Source organism: Carettochelys insculpta, chromosome 6, assembly GCF_033958435.1.
Source record: "Carettochelys insculpta isolate YL-2023 chromosome 6, ASM3395843v1, whole genome shotgun sequence".
NCBI classification, from domain to species: Eukaryota; Metazoa; Chordata; order Testudines; family Carettochelyidae; genus Carettochelys; species Carettochelys insculpta.
The window spans coordinates 78,245,939-78,266,369 of record NC_134142.1 but is presented as its reverse complement, the minus strand read 5'-3'; the positions used below and the strand labels follow the sequence as shown (position 1 = coordinate 78,266,369).

Genomic DNA, 20,431 nt, shown 5'->3' with positions numbered 1-20,431 from the left:
CTTTATCAAAGATGACAGACTGCATTCCATGACTGGTACTTTCTTCCTCCTAGTCAGTCCAACAACCATTGCTTTCTGCTGTGCCTGGCACATGGTGAGAATGGGGAGCCCAGCAGAGGAAGAGCAGTTCTGTCAGCTAAGCGTGGTGCCCTGCTCTGGCTAGAGTCATCCTGTCCATAGGACAGTTTGGGGAGGTGTCCCTGGGTTGCACATGTTGGGGAGCTGCATGGTGACCACCCCAGCTATTCCATGGAGGGTCCCCCATGTTGAGGTTAGCCCATGGGGCTCAGGAGGGGCTGGTCGAGTACTTGGTGGGCTGGGGGCCAACAGCCAGGGATTGGGCCCCCCTGCGCTTACCATGGAGGTGAGAGCCAGTGAAAGTAGAGCAACACAGCAGCCTGTTCCTCCCAGCCATCTTCCAGATGGGGAACAGAGCAGGCTGGGTCTGGATCACTCTGCTTCCAGCTGCCATGGTGAAGCAGAGCAGCCTGGCTGCGATTCAGCAGCGGAGCAGAACAGCCTGGTGCATCACTCGGCTTCTCATGGCTCCCGCCATTGTAATGAGTGCAGGTTGGGGGATAGAGCACTGACCCCCACTGCTGCCCTGCACCAGGCTTTCTGTTAATCCCCCAGGTCATGTTGCTCAGGGGAGAGGGCTCTGGGGAAGCGGTACAATGGGGGTGGGAATGGGAAGTGGTGGTGCCTGGGACAGGTGGGGGTTTGTTGTGAGCCCAACACTCCCCAGGGGCCAGCCCTGGCACTGGCCATGTGTAAAAGGCATCAAATGATGAGCACTGAGGAATTGAATTGAGAGATCTCAAAGAGAGGGGCGTTGGGCATTCCCGTTTGACTTGGCTTGGCTTGGCTGAAGGAGTAGCAGGCAGTTCTTGGTCTCTCCCCTTGATTTTCGTTGTTCTTCTGCTTTGATGGCTTTCTCTGGCCCCTCAACTGCCACTTCACCATAGCTCACTGGTTACCACCCTGAACGTCACTGTGTGAAATTGACTAGCATTTAGTAAGGGATTGCTTGCACAATGCTGTTACATTAGTTTGAACGTGTGCGTGGACTTTTGTCTGTATGGGCCAGATAAACATTTTGCGGCCCCCTGTGTAGTCATAATCAGCCCCTACTGAGTGTGGGCCTGGTGTGGATGTACTTCAGCACGCCCAGGACTGCTTCTCGGAGGCATTTTGCTCACATACCTCTTCATGAGTGTATGTACTGTTTCCTCAGCTCCCAGTTTTTCTCATTGAATCGTACACCCGACCCATGTGGTTTACCAGTGCCCACAGGGTGCAGAAGTTTCCTAGTGATCAGGGAAATTCCCCAGCAATTTATCTCCATCCTCATCCAGGCAGTCTGTAGCCATGTCTCCAGTGCCACCCTCTTTCACCTGTGGCCCTGGTCTCAGCTCAGTAAAGCTCCACAGCCTGATCAATTTTGACAAGGCCCACCCTCTGTGTGCACCCTGCCTTTTGAGCAAGTCACTTGTAAGCACCTTTCCCCCAAAGTGAGCACTTAGCCCTTAGGAACCTGAAGTCACCTGCCTTTCTCAGTCTGTTCCCAGCTACTTACCTGGTCACCACTACCTCTCCCAAAGCTTGTTTCCCTTCCACCGTGGACATGCTCCTCAGCCAGCAGGAGTTACACTCCCATGCAAGCGTGAGCTGCTTCCTCTTTCCCTGCTCTCCTGGACATTCCTTTCCTACTGGTGTGTCTGTTCCTGAAGGTTAACTCCAGTCTCTTTATCTGCTCCTAGCTTAATGGCCCCATTTGACAAAGAACCATCCATAGCTTTTCTGACCACAGCCATGGGGCCAATTGCCAGAGGCCAGCCTAAGACAGCTGTAGCTACTAGTTATGGAACGGGTGGCAATTCCATGGCTGAGCATGCTTGAACCTTGCAATAGCAGCACTTGGCACTCTAAATCCTCAGCACTGACCCTAGACAGCTGCAGACTCAGCATTTCAGTACTTCTCTCTAGGCCAGGGGTGGCCAACCTTTTCTTCATTTGGGGCCACCTGGCAATTTTTTTTTACATGTTCTTGGGGCCTAACGCAAAATAGCCCAGAGCTACCCACCCATCCCCAGGCTTAACCCCTCTTAGCCCCAAATCCAGGATTAACCTACCTCGGACAACGAGATCTGTGCCATGTTCCTTCACAGCAGCTGCTGCCACCTCCTCAGTGCAACTGTGCAGCTCCCCCTAGCTCTCCTACTCCCTTCCCCACCTGCAGCAGAGGCAGGGCAGAGAGCTGGAGGAGGAGTCAGCAGTGGCAGCACTGGAGCTGCAAATGGCTCCTTAAAGAGCCAAGTGTAGCTCCAGAGTTGCAGGTTGCCAGCCCCATGCCTGTACTCACTTTGCTGGCTTGGATAAAATGGCGCCGCTGCTGGCTTCGTGGGTTGGATGAAAAGGCTTTGCAGGCCAAATTGTGGCCTGCAGATCATGTGTTGGCCATCCCTGCGCTAGGCAATGGTTTTAAGTACCTGAGAAGCTACCCTGCTGCAGGGGCCCCAATTTCCCCTCACTAGCACAGTCATTTAGAAAGCACAGCCTGAATGATTTGGGAAGCTAAGGCACCAGGAAGTTTCAATCCCAGAGCAGCAGCAGCTCAGCAACAAGTTCACATTGCCTCCTGCTATGGGATCAGGACCCTATGAAGAGAGTGAAGGTATCTGTAACCAATTCTTCTTCTTCGAGTGTCCCCGTGGGTGCTCCACATTAGGTGTCGGGCTTGCCCGGCGCCGCAGATCGGATCTTCCAAGCAGTTTCTGCCGGACCGCGCATGCGCCGGTGTGCGCCGCTCCCTTGCGCGCTCCTGGCCACGCGCGCGATCCGGTCCCCGCCAGTTCCTCTTAACCGCCGTCAGCTGCAGACGGAATCCGACTAGGCTACGGCCAAGTTCGCGTATTCAATGGTTTTAACTGTTTTTCTTTAAAGTTTTCAAGTTCTTAGGCTACTGTTAAGTTAGCCAGTTGTTATTTTCAAAAAAAAAAAAAAAACAACAAGCGGGACGGCATTCAGTCCAGACCTAGTAACAAGCGGAGCACCGGAGGCCAGGAGCCTAGGGTCATTAGCCCTCCTGCCGCGGCAGGCTATCGGAGAGGGGGAAAACAGCGCAGAGAAGGTGCTAAGTACCCCATTAACAACTGAAAGACTCACCAACAATGTCCTATTCAGGATTCAAGGAATGTGAGTCTTGCCGAGAGGCAATGCCAGCGTCTGATGGGCACAGTCACTGCATAAGGTGCCTGGGGGAGTCCCATGTCATGCAGAAGTGCTCCTTCTGTGCAAAATTAACAGCCAGAGCAAGGAAGGAAAGGGAGATGGCGGCTTGAAATGCTGCTCTTTGACAAGGCCCTCCAGCCAGACGTGCCGGAGCGGCCGCAGCAGGAGGGACCCTCCGGGGCCCATAAAAGGGAAAGCCGCCTCCCTTACCCCATCAGCGCAAAAACGGAGGAAAATCTCCCCAGCCCGATCCCTGCCGGCAGCAACACCGAGCGGGACGGGAGGAGCGCACAGCCCCAGCCACAGCAACAGCTGATCTGCGGTGGCACGGAGAGCCACGTGGAGGCGGCTCAGCCTCCGATAATCAAACAGCCGCCCCGCACCGCAGGCAGGGTGGCGGCTAAACAAGCGCCGGTACCGGTGGCACCGCAAGCAGCGGCACCGACCCCGGGGAACCGGCGGTGCAAAGCGCGCAGGCACACAGCCTGCAGGCACCGGAGGACACCACCTGTGCGGCACCGCCCATAAGCGTGCCGAGCACGGTGCGGACGGGGCCGAGATCCCCTACACGTCAGGGGGCGGAGCTACTCCCTCAAGGGAGGGGGAAGGCTGCACACAAAACAAGGCACCGCAGCCCCTCTTCAGACAGGGCTGCAGAGTTGCTTTCTCTCAGCCCTCCGCTCATGCTGCAGACTCCGACTAGGAGGCAGGGGTCCCCCCTAGCCTACCTGGAGCCCCCGTCTCCATTTTTACAACCAGCCTCGCCCTGGCTGGGACCACCTTCACCCTTCCTGGGGTTTGAGCCGCTGGAGTACTATCACAAATCGCTCTCTCCAGTGTCCCAGGTCTCTCACGATCTCGCTCCCCCAGATGCAGAGGGTATGCACCAAGGGAGTGGTCTAGGTCACCTTCCCAAGAGCAGTGCCCATGCTGCCACGGTCGCCCCTATCATGCGGGGCATAGACACCACCGGCAGTCTACCGGGGAAAGATCCCCACAGACGGTCCCGTATCCCTGAGGGCAATCGCGAACGGGGACAGAGACTCAAGTATCTCAGGGGGAACTGGTTATGGAACCCCGAGATTTTTCCCTTGCAAGCTTCCAGCGAGCGGATGTACCATCACCAACAGGAACCGGAAGGGTCCAGAGAGGTGTACCCTAGTGGTTCCTCGCTCTCCTCCCCGGATGAGGCTATGGCCCCGGGAGATGTCCATCCTCCGGACGATCTCAAACAGTTCCAAGAGCTGTTTTACGAGGGTGGCCTTCACGCAAGGCATCCAGACAGCAAAGGTGCAAGAGAAACACCATAAGCTCCTCAAAAATCTGAGACCTCCGGCCTCCTCCAAAATAGCAATACCGCTTGATGACGCAATCTTGGAGTCCGCCACTATGATATGGCAGACTCGTGCGACTATTCCGCCTGTCCACAAGAGAGCGGATTTAAAAAAAAAAACAAAACAAAAAAAAAACTTCGTGCTGACAAAGGGCATGGAGTTCCTGTTCAGCCACCCACAACCAAATTCCTTGGTGGTGGAGTCGTCGCAACACGGGGGAACAGACAAACATGCCAAGAAGCTAGAGCTGTTCGGCAGAAAGGTCTACTCCTCCTCCACTCTACTGTTGCGAATGGAAAATTACGCAGCGTATCTAGCGAACCATAATTTCGACAAACACACTAAGTTAACCTCCCTCATGGACTCGCTTCCAGAGGGCAAGAAACCAGTGCTCAAGGCCATCATGCAAGAAGGCTATGCGGCCTCGAGGACGGGAGTTCAGATCGCCCTGGATGTTGCGGACACAGCAGCACGCTCCACAGCTACGGCAGTGGTGATGCGAAGGGAGTCCTGGCTCCAGACTCCGGGTATACCGAGGGCCTGCAGACAAAGATAGTCGATCTTCCCTTCGACTCGCAGAAGCTGTTTGCTGAATTAACTGACTCGGTCCTTCATTCCAGTAAAGATTTAAGAGCCACACTTAGGACCCTGGGGATTTACATTCCTCCATACAGAAAGAAAAAGTACTACCCTCAACAAAGACGGTACCAGTACCAGCCACAGCGTCCCCAGTACCACAGGGGTTACGAGCAAGGGCGACATCAACAGCACCAGCAGTACAGAACTCCCAGGCAACGTTCCCAACAGAGCCGTGTGTCCTTGGGGCAGGGCCAAAGGCCACAAGTTTGACACACAGATCCAGGGCTGCACCATCACTACCATCGCACAAGGTCATCCGAAGCGGTTATTCCACCATCGCCTCCGACCATTCTATAACCAGTGGCAAAGGATCACCACAGACAAATGGGTGCTGGAGATCATAGCCACGGGGTACGCCATCCCCTTCCAGTCACTCCCACTGCCATGACCTCCACCCAGGCCCCACCTCCAGGAGGCCTCCCACGTAGCGAGGCTCAAGCAGGAGGTAGACCATCTCATGCTCATAGGGGCAGTGGAAAGAGTGCCGGAGCAACTGCAAGGGAGAGGGTTCTACTCGAGGTACTTCCTCACGGGGAAAAAGACAGGAGGCTGGAGGTCCATCTTAGATTTTCGAGGCCTCAACCGGTACCTGCGCAAGCAACGCTTTCAGATGATCACAATCGCCTCCATCCTTACGGCACTAGACGATGGAGATTGGTTCGCAGCCCTCGACTTACAAGACGCGTATTTTCACATAACTATTCATCCGGCTCACCTACGATTCCTCTGGTTTTCACGGTAGGCAAAGAACATTTTCAATACAAGGTCCTACCGTTTGGCCTCTCCTCGGCCCCCAGAGTCTTCACCAAGACCTTGGCAGTGGTGTCAGCCTACCTGCACAGACAGGGGGTATTTATATTCCAGTATCTAGATGACTGCCTACTCAAAGGGGCCTCGAAGGAGGAGGTACTACGCATGATATGCGTCACAGCAGGCACGTTCTCTTCGCTCGGCCTGGTTATCAATCTGACAAAATCAAAGATAGACCCCACACAGGACATAGAGTTCGTAGGGGCACGCATAAATTCTATTACAGCGAGAGTGTATCTACCAGAGACTTGCTTTCGGGCCATCGGCTCCCTCGTGCAAGTTTTCACCTTCAGCCCTACGGTGCCGGTTCTGACGTGCTTACAGCTGCTGGGCCACATGGCAGCAGCGACGTTCGTAGAACAGAACACCAGGTTACACATGCGGAGCGTGCAGCACTGGCTGGCGAGTGTATACAAACCGGCAGCACACACTGTTCACAGGGTGGTGTCGCCCACAACAGAGGTGCGCAAATCCCTGCAATGGTGGGTAAACCCCGAGAACCTGCTAACAGGGGTACCCTTCCACCAACCACACACATTGGTTTTTCTTACTACAGATGCCTCCCTCATAGGGTGGGGAGCACACATGGGCGAAGAGGTGACGCAAGGGCTATGGTCCTCCACGGAGCAGTCAGTGCACACAAATATACTGGAGCTCAGAGCAGTGTTCAACGCCTGCAGACACTTTCGAGACCATATAAAAGGCAAAGTAGTCGGGATCAGTACAGACAATACCTCCACCATGTTTTATATAAATCGGCAAGGAGGAGCTCGGTCCTGTGCCTTATGTGCGGAAGCAGTCCGGTTGTGGAACTGCTGCATCGCCAACAATATAACCTTGAAAGCCTCGTACTTACCAGGCGCTCACAATGTGAAGGCAGACCAGCTGAGCAGGCGTTTCGCACTCACGCACGAGTGGCAGATCCGTCCCGATCTGCTACGACCGATTTTTCACGCATGGGGTTTTTCCCCAGATAGACCTGTTTGCTACTCAGCACAACAAGAAGTGCCCACGATTCTGCTCCAGGGCAGCACTGGGACGGGGGTCCCTGAGGGACGCCTTCGCGATCTCATGGAGGGGCCCCCTGCTTTACGCTTTCCCTCCCACAGTGCTCATCCACAAAGTGTTGCAGAAAGCCAGGAGGGAAGGAGCCTGAATGATCCCGATAGTCCCAACGTGGGATCGACAGCAATGGTTCCCCCTACTCCTGCGCATGTCGGACCGGCCACCGATGCCCCTTCCGGTGGCACCGGATCTGCTCACACAAGCCCAGGGGTCCATAGTGCATCCGCACCCCCAAGGCCTGCGACTACAAACGTGGTTAATCCATGGCTCAGCTCCCTAGAGAGCACATGTACGGAGGAAGTGCAGCAAGTCCTAGAAAGTAGCAGGAGGACTTCCACCAGAAAGACCTACAAGCAGAAATGGACTCGCTTTACGGCATGGTGTTCTACCAAACAGCTAGCCCCCCTTTCGGTGCCTATGGCTGTGATATTAGAGTATTTACTGGACCTCAAGAGAGGAGGACTCTCACTATCCTCGTTTAAGGTCCACCTTGCCGCCATTTTCGCGTTCAGACACGAAGAGGAAGGGCACACGGTGTTCGCCCATCCCATGGTTACCAGGTTCCTCAAAGGGCTGGTAAACCTATACCCCCCCTCGGAAACCGCTTCCACCTTCCTGGAACTTGGACCTGGTGCTTATGCGAAAACGGGACCACCGTTCGAGCCTTTGGCCACGGTTTCCCTCCGCCTCCATATGATAAAGACGACCTTTCTTCTCGCAATCGCGTCAGCTCGCAGGGTGAGCGAGCTTGCGGCAGTTATGGCAACGCCACCCTGCGCTGTTTTTTCCAAGGAGGCGGTAACCATACGGGTGCATCCAGCCCTTGTTCCTAAAGTTTCTTCTGAGTTTCATACTAACGAACCTATCGTTTACCCTCGTTTTATGCAAAGCCTCATAACTCTAACAAAGAGGCGCGCCTACACCTCCTGGACGTGAGGAGGCGCTAGCTTTCTATATAGACAGGACCAAGTCCTTCCGGAGAACGGATAGACTCCTAGTCTCTATCGCTCCCAAATCAAAAGGAGAATGTCTCTCTTTGCAGAGAATCTCGAAGCACATCGTATCTTGCATAAAAATGTGCTACAAACTCAAAAAGACTCCTTTACTGGCCATGCCCAGGGCTCATTCCACTAGGGCGGTGGCGGCGGCGGCATCAACAGCCTTTTTTCAAGGGCGTTGCGCTAAAAGACATTTGCAGAGCGGCAACCTGGTCATCCTGTGACACCTTCGCCAAACATTACGCCCTTCACAGGGTATTCCAAGAGGATACCCGTCTCTCGGCAGCGGTCCTCTCGGGGACAAGCTGCACATAATCCGATTACCCACCTCCTATCTTGGGTTACTGCTGGGTAGTCACCTAATGTGGAGCACCCACGGGGACACTCGAAGAAGAAAGACAGGTTACTCACTGTAGTAACGGTGGTTCTTCGAGATGTGTCCCCGTGGGTGCTCCACTACCCGCCCATCCTCCCTGCTCCGGATCTCTGTTTAGTGTTTTGCAGGAGCATCCGAGGCGGTTGGTCAAGTAACTGGCGGGGACCGGATCGCACGCTTGGCCAGGAGCGCGCAAGGGAGTGGCGCGCACCGGCGCATGCGCGGTCCGGCAGAAACTGCTTGGAAGATCTGATCTGCGGCGCCGGGCGAGCCCGACACCTAATGTGGAGCACCCACGGGGACACATCTCGAAGAGCCACCGTTACTACGGTGAGTAACCTTTCTTGCCCTAAGCCCACAGAAGTGATTCTCTTCTTAGACACAAAGGACCCATTCTTGACTGTAGCAGAAAAGTGCATTCTATTTTGCACTGGTTTATTATTGTAACCAGGGTCTCAAGTTACCTAGTGAGTAATCAACCCCTCTGCAGTACTTAACTTTTTCTGAGGGACTTCCCACCCAGTTACTAAATGTAAGGCACTTCTGAATTCAGGAGGCATTTTAGAAGTGCATAGAACACAAGGCTGGTTCCTGCATGGTTACAGAACTATAGTAAAGTGGAAAACATTGCAGTTTGTGTGACTGGAGGATATCTGAATCCATATTGTAAGGCTGTCCCACATACTGAGGAAAAGCTGAAATGCCTTTGTTGTTCATTTGTCCCGCTCTTGGTTGCTGCAATATAAAATTTTTTTTTAAAAAGCAAACAGAAAAAAACAACTGGTAATGACAGATGAAAATCGCAACTCCTGTCCTAATTATCACTGAGAAGATGCTAGCATTTGTTGCTCAATTGTATCCTACGTTTTCTACAACAAATTACAGTGGATCAGTATTTGGTTTTGCAGAACTGATGTAATAATAGCTTAAATTGAACTTGACTGCTGGTCAAATGTGGAAGACAGCTGCTCGATTCCTTTTCTGCATATTAGATAAATTGGGAATTTCTGTTTAAACGGCTGTGGAAATGGACTTATCCTCCTGTGTGCCTGATATTGTGCCTAAAGTTGCCCAGGCCCTCCAGTAGAGCTTTCCCTCCCTTACTCATCATGTTAACCTCTCCTGGTAGTTTCCATATACCTTCATCGCGAGGCTTGAGATAGTGGTAAATTATCCATTCAGTCCCTCCAATTCCTTCTTGGGAGGTGGCTGGCTGAAGACATCAACAGCTCTAATCCAGTCTGGGGAATTCTTCTGAGGGTGAGTTCTGGACCAAAGCTGCCTACTCCCTCTGCATACACATTTCCCATTCACAGTGCCACCCCCTTCTATCAGCCAACTCCCATGCATAGCAGCTTGCAGTGAATGAGTCTCATAGCTTCTCCCATTTGTCCCCCTCCCTTTCCTGTTGCTAGCTACCAAGGGAATGCTGGGAAATGTAGTTCCTTCCCTGCTCCAGGGCCAGCTCTGAAGTCTGGGAGCTGACCAAGGAACTGCAACTGCCAGGGTATCTTGAGCACTCAGTTCTCATCATGCTCTGCAGGCTTCCACCATACAAGGTACTGGGGAGGAAGCAAGTGTTGTGTGTCCCATCTGAGCTGGTGCCCAGCCCCGCAGAGCCACTGGCATCATGGTAAATCTGCTGCTGCTATTACTAGTTCAAGCTGTTTAGCTTGTGCCTATTACTTGTGTAACCTGAGCCAAACAGAGCTAAGCCAGGCTTAAACCACTCTGAGAACATCTGCACAACATTGTATCAGTTTAACTAAACCAACTTGAAGTCAGTCAGTTATAGAGCTACAACTACATGTGTAGACCAAGCCGAGTTTTCGCTGTGAAAAGATGCTGTGTGGACAGCACATAAGGTAGAGAAGTTAAATACACTGGGAATAGTAGAAGCAGAGGATTTGGGGAAGTGAGCAGCAGCATAGGAAAATTCTTCCTGAAATGGGAAACTTGGCAAGTGTAGTGAAGAGATTTTCCCTGAAAATTGGTTATCCTTGAGGGGCTCCACCCTTCTCAAAGAGAAGCCCCATTACCTCTGTTTCTGTCCTGGGGAGCGTGAGCTAAGGTGCATTTTCACTTATGTTGTCAGGTAAGACAGAAAATGGAAGAGCAGGTTGCCCAGAAATCGTCTGAACTTAAACAGTATTTGCAGCGAGTATGTGAACTCGAAGATATGTATAAACAGCTACAGGAAGCCTTGGAGGATGAGAGACAGGCACGTCAAGATGAAGAGACAGTAAGGAAACTTCAAGGCAGGTGAGGTTTTTTTGTCTTACTGGTAGCAGTGGAAATAAATCAATAAAACTAGGCCCATCCTTGTCTGCTGTCTGGGTTTATTTTGTCTTGTCTCACTACAGTGGACTGGACTTGGTGACCACCTGAGGTCCCTTTCGGCTCTTCATTTCTGATTCTAGGAGATCAGAGTGGAGGCTGAGGTGCTCCTGGGCTCTCTGATACTGTAAGGGTGGGGAACGTACAAATACACAGTGATTAGTAATAGCAACAGATAATACAGTATTAGAGCTGAATGTAGTAGGGAGCTTGGCGGTAGATTTGGATGTTTAAGTTGGGACACTTGTCTCTAAGGCCTAAACATTCAAAAGTGACTAATGATTTTGGCTGTCTTCATTTTGGGGTTCCCAACATTACACCCTAAAGGCCCTAAGTTTTCAGGTGCAGTGTTCTGGGCTTTCAGAAAACCAAACCTCTTTTAGTGTGTGTCATGTTTGCCACTGACAGTGGAAAGTCACTTCCAAAAGTGGAGGCCTACATGTATATTGTTCTGCTATTCCAGACTTTCACAAAACGCTTATTATCCAATTTTCATACGTGCTTGTATTTTATCTCTGATATTGGGCTTCATTTGTCATTTTCTACTGTGCGTTTCAGTCCTTTCTGCTTGGTGATAACTTTGTGCTTGTTTTTTGTTGTTGTTCGTTTCTCCAGTATTGTGCAGTTATACCGAAATAAATCCCCAAGCTGCACTTTTAGTGATTGGTTATTTGTGCTCTTGAGTGACTGATATGGATTCTGGTATACTGAAAACTTTCCCCTGCTTTCCAAGTTAGTCATCATCAAGTGCTACAATTCCTTCTCTGCTCTTGGTATTGGCCACTCTGGAAGACAGGATATGGGGCTAGATGCACCTTTGGTCTGATCCAATGTGGCAGTTCTTAATTTGCTGGAGCCCCTGGCTCGTTAGTGCACATGTGCTAGATCAGTGTTCCTTAAAACTTTTTGAGACCACAGAACACCCAACAATAGTATTTTTATGAGGAAAACTATGAAAATTTTCTTTAACAATTGTTGTCAGACCAAAAATACTCAAACAGCAACATATGCGGCAAAACCAAAGGGCTTGTCTGCTGTCGCCTCCTCCTTTGAGGAAGCATTTTGGGAGTAAGAGTCCATGGCTGGACTGCTTGTTGGTGCTTCAAAGTTAGCAGCTTGGAAGCTCACATGGTGAAAATTATGCTAATGAGGTGCTGCATATGCAGCGCAGCACCTCATTGCTATTCACTGCTCAGGCTTATTTGCATGCTGCTGTCAAAGGAGGAGGCTATTGTAGATGAGCCCAAAATGAAATAATTTAGTCAGGTGTCATAGCAATGAAGTAACGTTATATCTGGTTTTAATAACAAAAAATATAGGCCATCAGTGTACGATATCAAAACAATATCAGACGCGCACGGCACACTTGTGAGTTTTTCACAGAACACCAGGGCTCCATGGCACATAGTTTAAGAAATACTGCGCTAGAGAATGGAATTCAGCTCAGTTTTCAACTACAGTGTTGCAGTTTTCCCAATCTCCTCTCTAGGTTACTGGAGGAAGAGGTAGCAAAGAGAGCTGAACTGGAAAAGTGGCACTTGCAGCAGCAGCAGACCATTCAGATGACAGAAGCAGAGAAGCAAGAGTTAGAGACTCAGAGGATCATCAAGGAACGTGCTCTTCAAGTTGCTATGCAACAGTTGGAACAGCTTGAACTAGAAAGGAAGCAGGCACTTGAACAGTATGAGGTAAATTACCTTATGCCAGCTCTTTTCCTAATCTGCCTCGTACCTATGACAGATGTTCAATAAGAACCCAATTAAAACAAATGTTATGTGGTGTTCTTGGGGCTATTGGGCTCTCTCAATTTATTTCTGTGCAGGCGAGTCCAGCCCAAGACAAGAAGTTCTCTCCAGTGTTTTCAGTGATTTCTGCTCCCGGTACATGTTATATAGCCCCTGACGCTTCACTAGCTTTGTATTTATCCTCACAGCTCCACTGTGTTGAGCTTTTATTCCCATTATATGGATGGGAAACTGAGGGCAAAGGTCACACAGAACAGGGAAGTAAACCCATGTCTGCAGAGTCCCAAACTAACAAGAGTCCACTTGGAGAAGTGTTGATACTGCACAAACCACCAGCATAGCTAGCACTGATAGAGTCCACCATGGGCAGTCAGAGGGTGACGAGTAATGACTGTGGGTTCGTGGTTGTCCACTGTCACCTAGACCTTGCCTTTCTCCGCATAGTTGGGTGACAGATAAGGGTTTGATTCTCTGACCAACTTGCTCTCTTGAAGGTGTTGCAGAGAATGCAGTAACATTAAACTGTGAAAACCAGGACACTCAGAGGCAAAAATGTAGTTATTTTAATCTCTGTTTAGTGATTTTTATCCACACCCTGTTGTGTCTGGGAATATTACAGAATATCTCATTATTCTGGGGGGGCTGCAGTTGTGTGAAATGATGGTTGAGAGGAAAATGAAATTTAAAAAAAATACTATGCAATTTCTTGAACAAACAATTCCCAAGGATCTATCAGACTTATATAATTGGTGGTAAGTGTGATATTGCCATGGGAGCTGCTTGATTTTTCCAATAATGCTTGTGCCATATTTGATTATACATGAACATATATGGATGCCCATATACAAAACCACATTTCACTTCAAGTAGCAGCCTGCTTCTAAAACTTTTAAGCTATTTGTTACCTTTTTTTAAAGTTAAAATGCAAATATTTTAACTATTTAACAAGATCCTTTTTTTGGTGTTCAGATTTATTGTATAGTTTGACCTTTCCTTCACAAGTGGGGCCTCTAGGAATTATTGGCATTGACTCAAAAGGCCAGCTGAGATGAGAGAAGGGAAAGCCTCGTCTTCAGGTTTCCGTTTAGCCCATGCATTCAGGTGCCCTCAGTTTGTCTGTCTTCCCCGAATGCCCTCATAAATGTCCCAGGATGCTTGAGCTGCCTTGCCTCTGCCCAAGATGAGCATTCCTCACAGAGCATCACTTCGAAGTTACTGAAAGTGTATAATTGACCTTCAGTGTCATGGTCCTCCAATAATAGTCTTTGCCCACAAACAGAAGAAACCTTTTGCAATGTCAGAATGGTTCTCCCTCCAAGGATAGAAGTACACTACAGTAGGAGGTCAAATTAAGGTCCACAATTCCAGCTATGTGAATTACATATCTTAATTCAGACTTCTGTGCCATTTCTAGTAGCTCCTATCAAATTCCCGTTCTTCTCTTAACAAGGGGCAGGAGTACTGCTGCTGACATGGGCGCCCTGTAAGTTCAGTTTAGCACATCCCTACCAGGCACGCTAAATTGACCCTCAGAAGATTGACTCTGCTGCGGTCAGTCTTCCTGGAAGTATAGAGGTAGCCCAAGTGTCACGTCAGCCATATCTCCACCAGGGCAGAATACCTTTCTAAACGCCATTCCCCTAACTGACAGCATTCTAGGCTCAATGAAAGCATTTTGCTATGTACTTCGTTGTAGTGCCTATAAGCCGTAGTCCTAGACCAGGACCTCACTGTGCTGTGCACGCTGTCCAAAGAACAGAAAGATGGTACCTCCCCCAAAGAACTTATCAAAGGATTACAAATGGAGATGCAGGCATCTAGGGGAGCAGAAGGAAATAAGTAGCTATGTTCAACATGCCAGACCCTTGTCTTGGCATATTAGCACTGGTTTCAAGTTTATTTACAGGCGTCATGTAAAGGTGCATAATGAGATGACTTTGCAGGTGTATGCGTGGAGCTCCTGCCAGCATGAAGGGCATGGGAGAAAGCACAAAGGTGCTTGTTTGCAGATTCATCAAGTAGGCAGTGGAGGCTAGCAAATGGAGTGATGGGTAGTATAGGGTTAGGCTGTGAAGGGCCTGGAAAGTAAAGACAAAGCAGCTTATGTTTGATGTGCTAGATAACAGGGAACCAGTAGAGGTGTGCAAAGAGAGGGCTGAACAACAGGCTAGGAAATGTTTGCTGCATTGTTCTGAGCGGATATGAGTGGGACAAGATTGCATTGGTCAAGGCTAGAGAGGACGACATGTGGTAATCAGGACATGAGAGGATAATTTGGATGGATAGGAAGAGGCATAAGAGAGCCATGTGAGGCAGGAAAAAATCAGCAAGATTTAGTCACAGCTCATACGAGAAGATCTAAGTGAGAGTTGAAGACAATGCCCTGGTTATGGGCTTGCAGGATGAAGCTGTTGTCTCCACAGTGATCAAGAAAAGAGGGAGCAGGGACCATGTGCTTGGGGACAGAAAATGTGAAGAGCTCTGTTCTAGTCATGTTGAGCCATCAGCAGTACATGGGCCCATGGCTGAGAACCATTGGAGGAGAGGGGAACCAAGGACAGAGTGCCCTGTGGAACTCCAGCAGAAAGCTAGGGAGGATGAAGATTCCCAGAAACAAAGGAAAAATTGTCAGTGCAATCAGTGAGGTAGGAGGAGAAGCAGGACAGAATGAGAGAAGCCAAGGGAAGATAAAGTTTCAAGATGAGGGGCCTGGCTGATGCTGTGAAAGACAGCCAACAAATCATGGAGGGTGAGCATGGAGCACTGTGTTGAGCTTTAGGTACAACACTAGAGACTTAAGATAAATGTAGCTGATTTGAAAAAGACTTCTCAAAGTGAGTGGTCCATGTGGAAATGGCAACAAAGGGGCTTTACTGCTTTTTGTGGGATGCTGTCAGTCTTCTTGAAGGTGAAGGGGAGGGAGGTTTGAGAGCGTTTTGCCTTCTGTATTTTGGGGGTGGGGGTGCGGAGGGGAGGGGGGTGGTACCTGGAATAGGCCAGAGCTGTTTTTGAAAACATGCTGCATCTTGTTTCAGGAGGTCAAAAAGAAGTTGGAACTGGCAGCTAACAAAACAAAGAGCTGGAAAGATAAAGTAGCTCATCATGAAGGACTAATTCGATTGATAGAACCAGGTATGTAATCAGTATAGAAAATACAATAACCAGACCTTATTTTGCTTTTATGAGGTGTCTGAGAAAGGATGTGCAGCTCGCATCTGATGTATCTAGGTACTACAGCCTGCAAATAACTGCATTTTAAAATGAGCAGTGAGTAAAGAGGGACTCTGATGCAAAAAAGCATGTACAGTGTCTGGGGGGCCATGGTTTTCGCCAACTCAGGAGTGCATTGAGAAATTGGAATGGATTCTGCAAAACCTTTAAATAATTGTGAGAACAAAGTTTATTTCACAGTGTCACATTATCCTCCATTTTTTGTTTGCTCGACTCCACTGCAATGTCATCACTGTCGGCATCGATAGTCCTAGAGCTCTGTGCTCTTCCTGCCAGCTCTTTCCTTGCAGAACCAAACTTTCAGTTGATAACATTCCTGCTCTCCAAAGCCTTACTCCATTCTCTAGTACAAGCAAGGCCGGTGATTGGAGCAGGAGAGTAAGGTTTAGGATGTGATGACACCTTTTCACCTCCTCAGGAGAACACGGACAGGAACGTTGATGCACAGTGTGCAGGGCTGGTTGCTTTTTTGCTAAGAAGTTAGAAGTTCAACTCTGTGGAAACTCTGAAGACTTTGCTACGCTCATACATGTATTAAATAAACTCTTCAGCAGTGTCTTTAGTTTGAACCCACATATTTTTAGGATGGTGTGTGTGTGAAAAAGTTACTTTTTTTAGCCAGCCTCAGTTAGGTTATATAGGGTGGACATTACAGGAAATAACAAAAACAGGGAACAAAACACATCTTTGTTTACATTGACAAGGTCAGTCAGGATGCTCTAAGTTCTTTGGTCCAGTGAGTGCATATCCATGGGCTGTAAGTGGCTTCTCAATCCTGGGCACAGCGCTATTTAGTACAAGTTTAAAGCTGTTTTGGTTTGCACTGTGACACCCAGCACTTACTGATCCTCTGGGGACTGTTGGAACATGGAGGCTGCCCAACCAGCTTCCCTTTCTCCTGGGTGTGGAGTGTAGAGCAGCTGCATCAGCTCTGTTCCACATGGGTGGGTTAAGATAGATTTGTGCTGCTGAGAATCCTTGGTGTGGCTAACGAAAGCATTGGTGTACATCAGCCGTAAGTCTAGGGAAAAAGCCTCTGTTACTCAGTGATCCATTCTCATAGTATTGTGATAATTCTTACCCCGCTATGCAGGAGCCCTAGTGATGGTCCAGAACTCTTGTGCATAAGCTTTTTTGGGGCTGGAGACAAAGTGATGGTGCGAAAGGCATGGACAATTACAAAGAGATCACAAGTGCCCTAAAGGAAGGGAGAAAATCTTGAAAAAGCTGATGAAACTAAGTGGTTGTGGGTTTCGCTAACTGGACAGGTAGCTAAGGGAACTTTGGGCAGTAGACACACACTGCCTTTAAGTCACATATTGTGAAAAAAGGAACCTGATTGGAATGGGAGTATTATGTTGCATCTTTGCAATAAATGTGTACAGAATGAAACCGTCAGTTTTTTTTAAACTGTTTCCTTCTCATAGTTTAATGTATGTTTGTTACTGAACAGATAGTTTCATTGAGTCTAGTCATGCTCCATATAGCCAAAATTTGTACCTATGGAAAATGTCAAGTATCATAATGTCTTGCAGGGTCTAAGAATCCTCACCTAATTACAAACTGGGGACCAGCAGCCTTCACTGAAGCTGAACTTGAGGAAAGAGAAAAGAGCTGGAAGGGGAAAAAAGCCACTTCCGAGTAATGGAGGCAGCTGAAGTAACCCATGGAACAGAAATAAAATTTGATCATTCCGTTTTATATGTCAAATATGGCTTACTGCTTATAATGATTGAGGGTGTTCAAAGCAAACACTGTCTACAAAAGGATCTTTTATAATAATATACAGTAGCGCTCATTGTCTGCAATCGTCCCTCCAATACTTAGCTTCCAGAAACTGCTTTATTTATATGGACACTATCCAATCACACAGCTGCAGATTTTTATTTAAATATCTTTGTCCCATCAAATTTTACAAGTTATTCTATGTGCAACATGACGGTTGGAGATAAGTTCCAGTGTTTCTAATGCAGGGAGTGTTGTTTAAAACAAGGGATGGTACCCTGAGAACAACCCCGGTTTTTCCTCCCACTGCCAGTTCTAGTCTCCTTTTTGCCCTTCAGTTCATCTCCTCCACTCCTTCAGGCTGAGCCGATTGTAGTGTAGATGTACTCTAACAGTCAACATACAAGTCATGCCACCCAAAGGGGCCAAACCTGAGTCAAGCTGGGACCCAGCATACAAACCCAGTTGTTTTTCAGCTTAGCTATAGGACCCCTGGCCTGGTGCTTTAGGAATCTGCTAAAACTATTTCCTCATGCCAATCAAGTCTTTCTCCACTGCACCCTGAACAAAGGCCCTGAGGAGCCAGGTCTGGATAGAGCATGGCCTTGCATGGTGAAGGAACCCCCCTGAGACTCTCGCTTCCAACAATTTCTTGTATCTATACAGCCCAAGGGTACTAAAGTGAAGGCAGGCTCATCTGAGCTTACTTGGCCGTGGAGACTTAATATTTTCCTCTTTTGTTCCCTTACAATGGTCTATTTTCTTCTGCAGCAGTGGTCCCTGCTGAAGGCATCTAGGCTGGCTTTTTCATGGTGCTTCGTTGAAATGATGCATCTAAGCAATCACTGTATAGCCCAAAGGCTTTCTGCAGACCACCATCATATGCTTCACAAATCATGTTTTGAGAAGCACTAAGCTAAAACAATGGGGAAAAGCAGCACCCCAGGATCATAGAGGAGCAGCTTTCATGTGGAAAAGGCAGCTGCTCCCTGCTCAAATTGCCCTAATGTTGTCAGCTCATGTACTTTGAGTGGAGGTCTTCTTGAGAGAGGTTTAACTTCAAAACAAATTAGAGAGGCTTGATTCAGAAATGACTGGAGGACTTCCGCTATAATGCAGGCTAAGAACCTCAGCCTCACTGGTCACAGTGTCCCTTTTGATTTTTAAAAGCTGTGGGAGAAGTATAGTTCCCAGCTTGAGGAGGCACTTTTGTACATATTAGCACTGACGTGTTTGCACTCAGAGTGGCTAGTCTGTCTCACTGCTGCACCCAACTTCTGTTTTTAGTACATAGGGGGAATGGCAGGAGTATTGTTCTGAGCTGGGAATAACAGTCCCAGCTTGGAACGAGAATTATTATGAAATAAGTGAGATGTTAAAAACTGCGTAAGGACCAGGTCCCAACAATTTTAATGAGATTGTTGTTTTTAATTTTATAATTGGGATGAACATGTCATTAACCCAGTATTCTGAGGTTACGCTCACTTAATATATCACCTTTTAAAGAACAGAACCAAAACCTTTGACAAAGTCATTAATCTAGCCTATTATAAAACATTCCTGAGAATCCTAGTGCATGACAGGAGAAGCCCTTTATTTCTGAAAAGTAATATGCCACATGATTTTGTTTTGCAGACATTCCCCCCGCTCTTAAGGAAAGAAGTCAGTCTATTCCTGAGAAATATTTCCTCAAATGCACAATCTGATACTAAATAGCAGCTACACATACCTAGGGCTTACTAATCACCTTTGCCTTGCACATCTATGAAGCATACAATTCTGACCTTAAGTTTGAAAAAGTTAAATTATTGCATCGTTATGATTTTTAGACTTACAACAAACCCATATGTTTGTGTACAGAACAGTATTACTGAGTAATTCAGTGAAATCGAAGTGAAACAATTCAGTGTTGAACAAAAACATCCTTCAGAACTGGAACTCCCCTATTTCATATGCTAAAAAAATCAAACATTTTTTAAGTGGTTATATTTTTATACTAATTAATTGAACTAATATGTCAATAAATGGAGATATGCATTCACGTGCTGGTAAATTCTAGAATTACACATTTGTAATTACTGTACAGTAAACTAATATATTTTAGTTTGCTAACAGCCTTTAATTTACGTGACTGTAACTGTTTGTTTACATAAGAACTATGTGGTAATAGCAGAATTACTTTCATCGTTATCTATTACTAAATTGTAAAGGAAGAGCTGGAAAAAGCATAACTTAACAAGTATTTTCCCTCCCTCCTTTTTTTGGACATAAAGATTAGAAGGTATATGGAGCTGATTTTATTTTCTTTACTCTTTGTTAACAAAAACAATTATCTTGTCAAATATTTTAAGGAAATTCCAAATAATGACAATTTTAGCGGTTCTTTAGAATTTGGTTTTTAATAAAATAATGCAAAAAAGTTACTTACACTTCTAGATGAACATGTACACTTTCCATTAGCTTCATGAAACAGGAAGTGATTTGTATTGCAACAGCACATTTATTGTGTTATGCAAGTTACCATGTGGAATAACCAATTTACTCATCAGGATAGTGGCCATGTACCTGTAAGATAGTCAGTGACTATCCACATTAAGGGAGTACACTGGGTGAGGGAGCAGGCTGTAAGCAACAAAATAAATTTAGGGATGTTGTATAAAACAAATTTGTTGTAGCCCCAGTCTTTGCAGTAGTTTAATTTGTTAACACTACTTTGCAGAAAGTGCTTTTTACAATACTGGTTGTACGAAAGTTGTCTCTGAGCTTCTGGAAACAACTTTCTCATGCTAGCAGGCAGTGGTGTTTGGAATTTACTCAAAAGGCTCCATTTCTAAGACACAGTGCAGGAATTTGGCATGTAGTTGAAGGTAGGAGAATCTATAAACCTACCCTGCTTATGTCTTCTTTGTCACTCTGATGGTGCTGAAGACTGGTGTAAAC

The 20,431-nt window shown here is 47.7% G+C and overlaps 1 protein-coding gene across 1 annotated transcript in view; it reads left to right on the top strand.

The window, feature by feature from the left end:
• The window catches only part of SWAP70 (switching B cell complex subunit SWAP70), a 76,547-nt gene extending 56,375 nt beyond the window's left edge, over positions 1-20,172 (top strand). The window contains exons 9-12 of the mRNA XM_074997419.1: positions 10,549-10,715; positions 12,280-12,478; positions 15,571-15,667; positions 17,302-20,172. Of these exons, the coding sequence (XP_074853520.1) occupies positions 10,549-10,715; positions 12,280-12,478; positions 15,571-15,667; positions 17,302-17,411 (573 nt within the window). The 3' untranslated portion in view covers positions 17,412-20,172. The remainder of the gene's footprint in view (positions 1-10,548; positions 10,716-12,279; positions 12,479-15,570; positions 15,668-17,301) is intronic.
• The last annotated feature ends 259 nt before the right edge of the window (positions 20,173-20,431 follow it).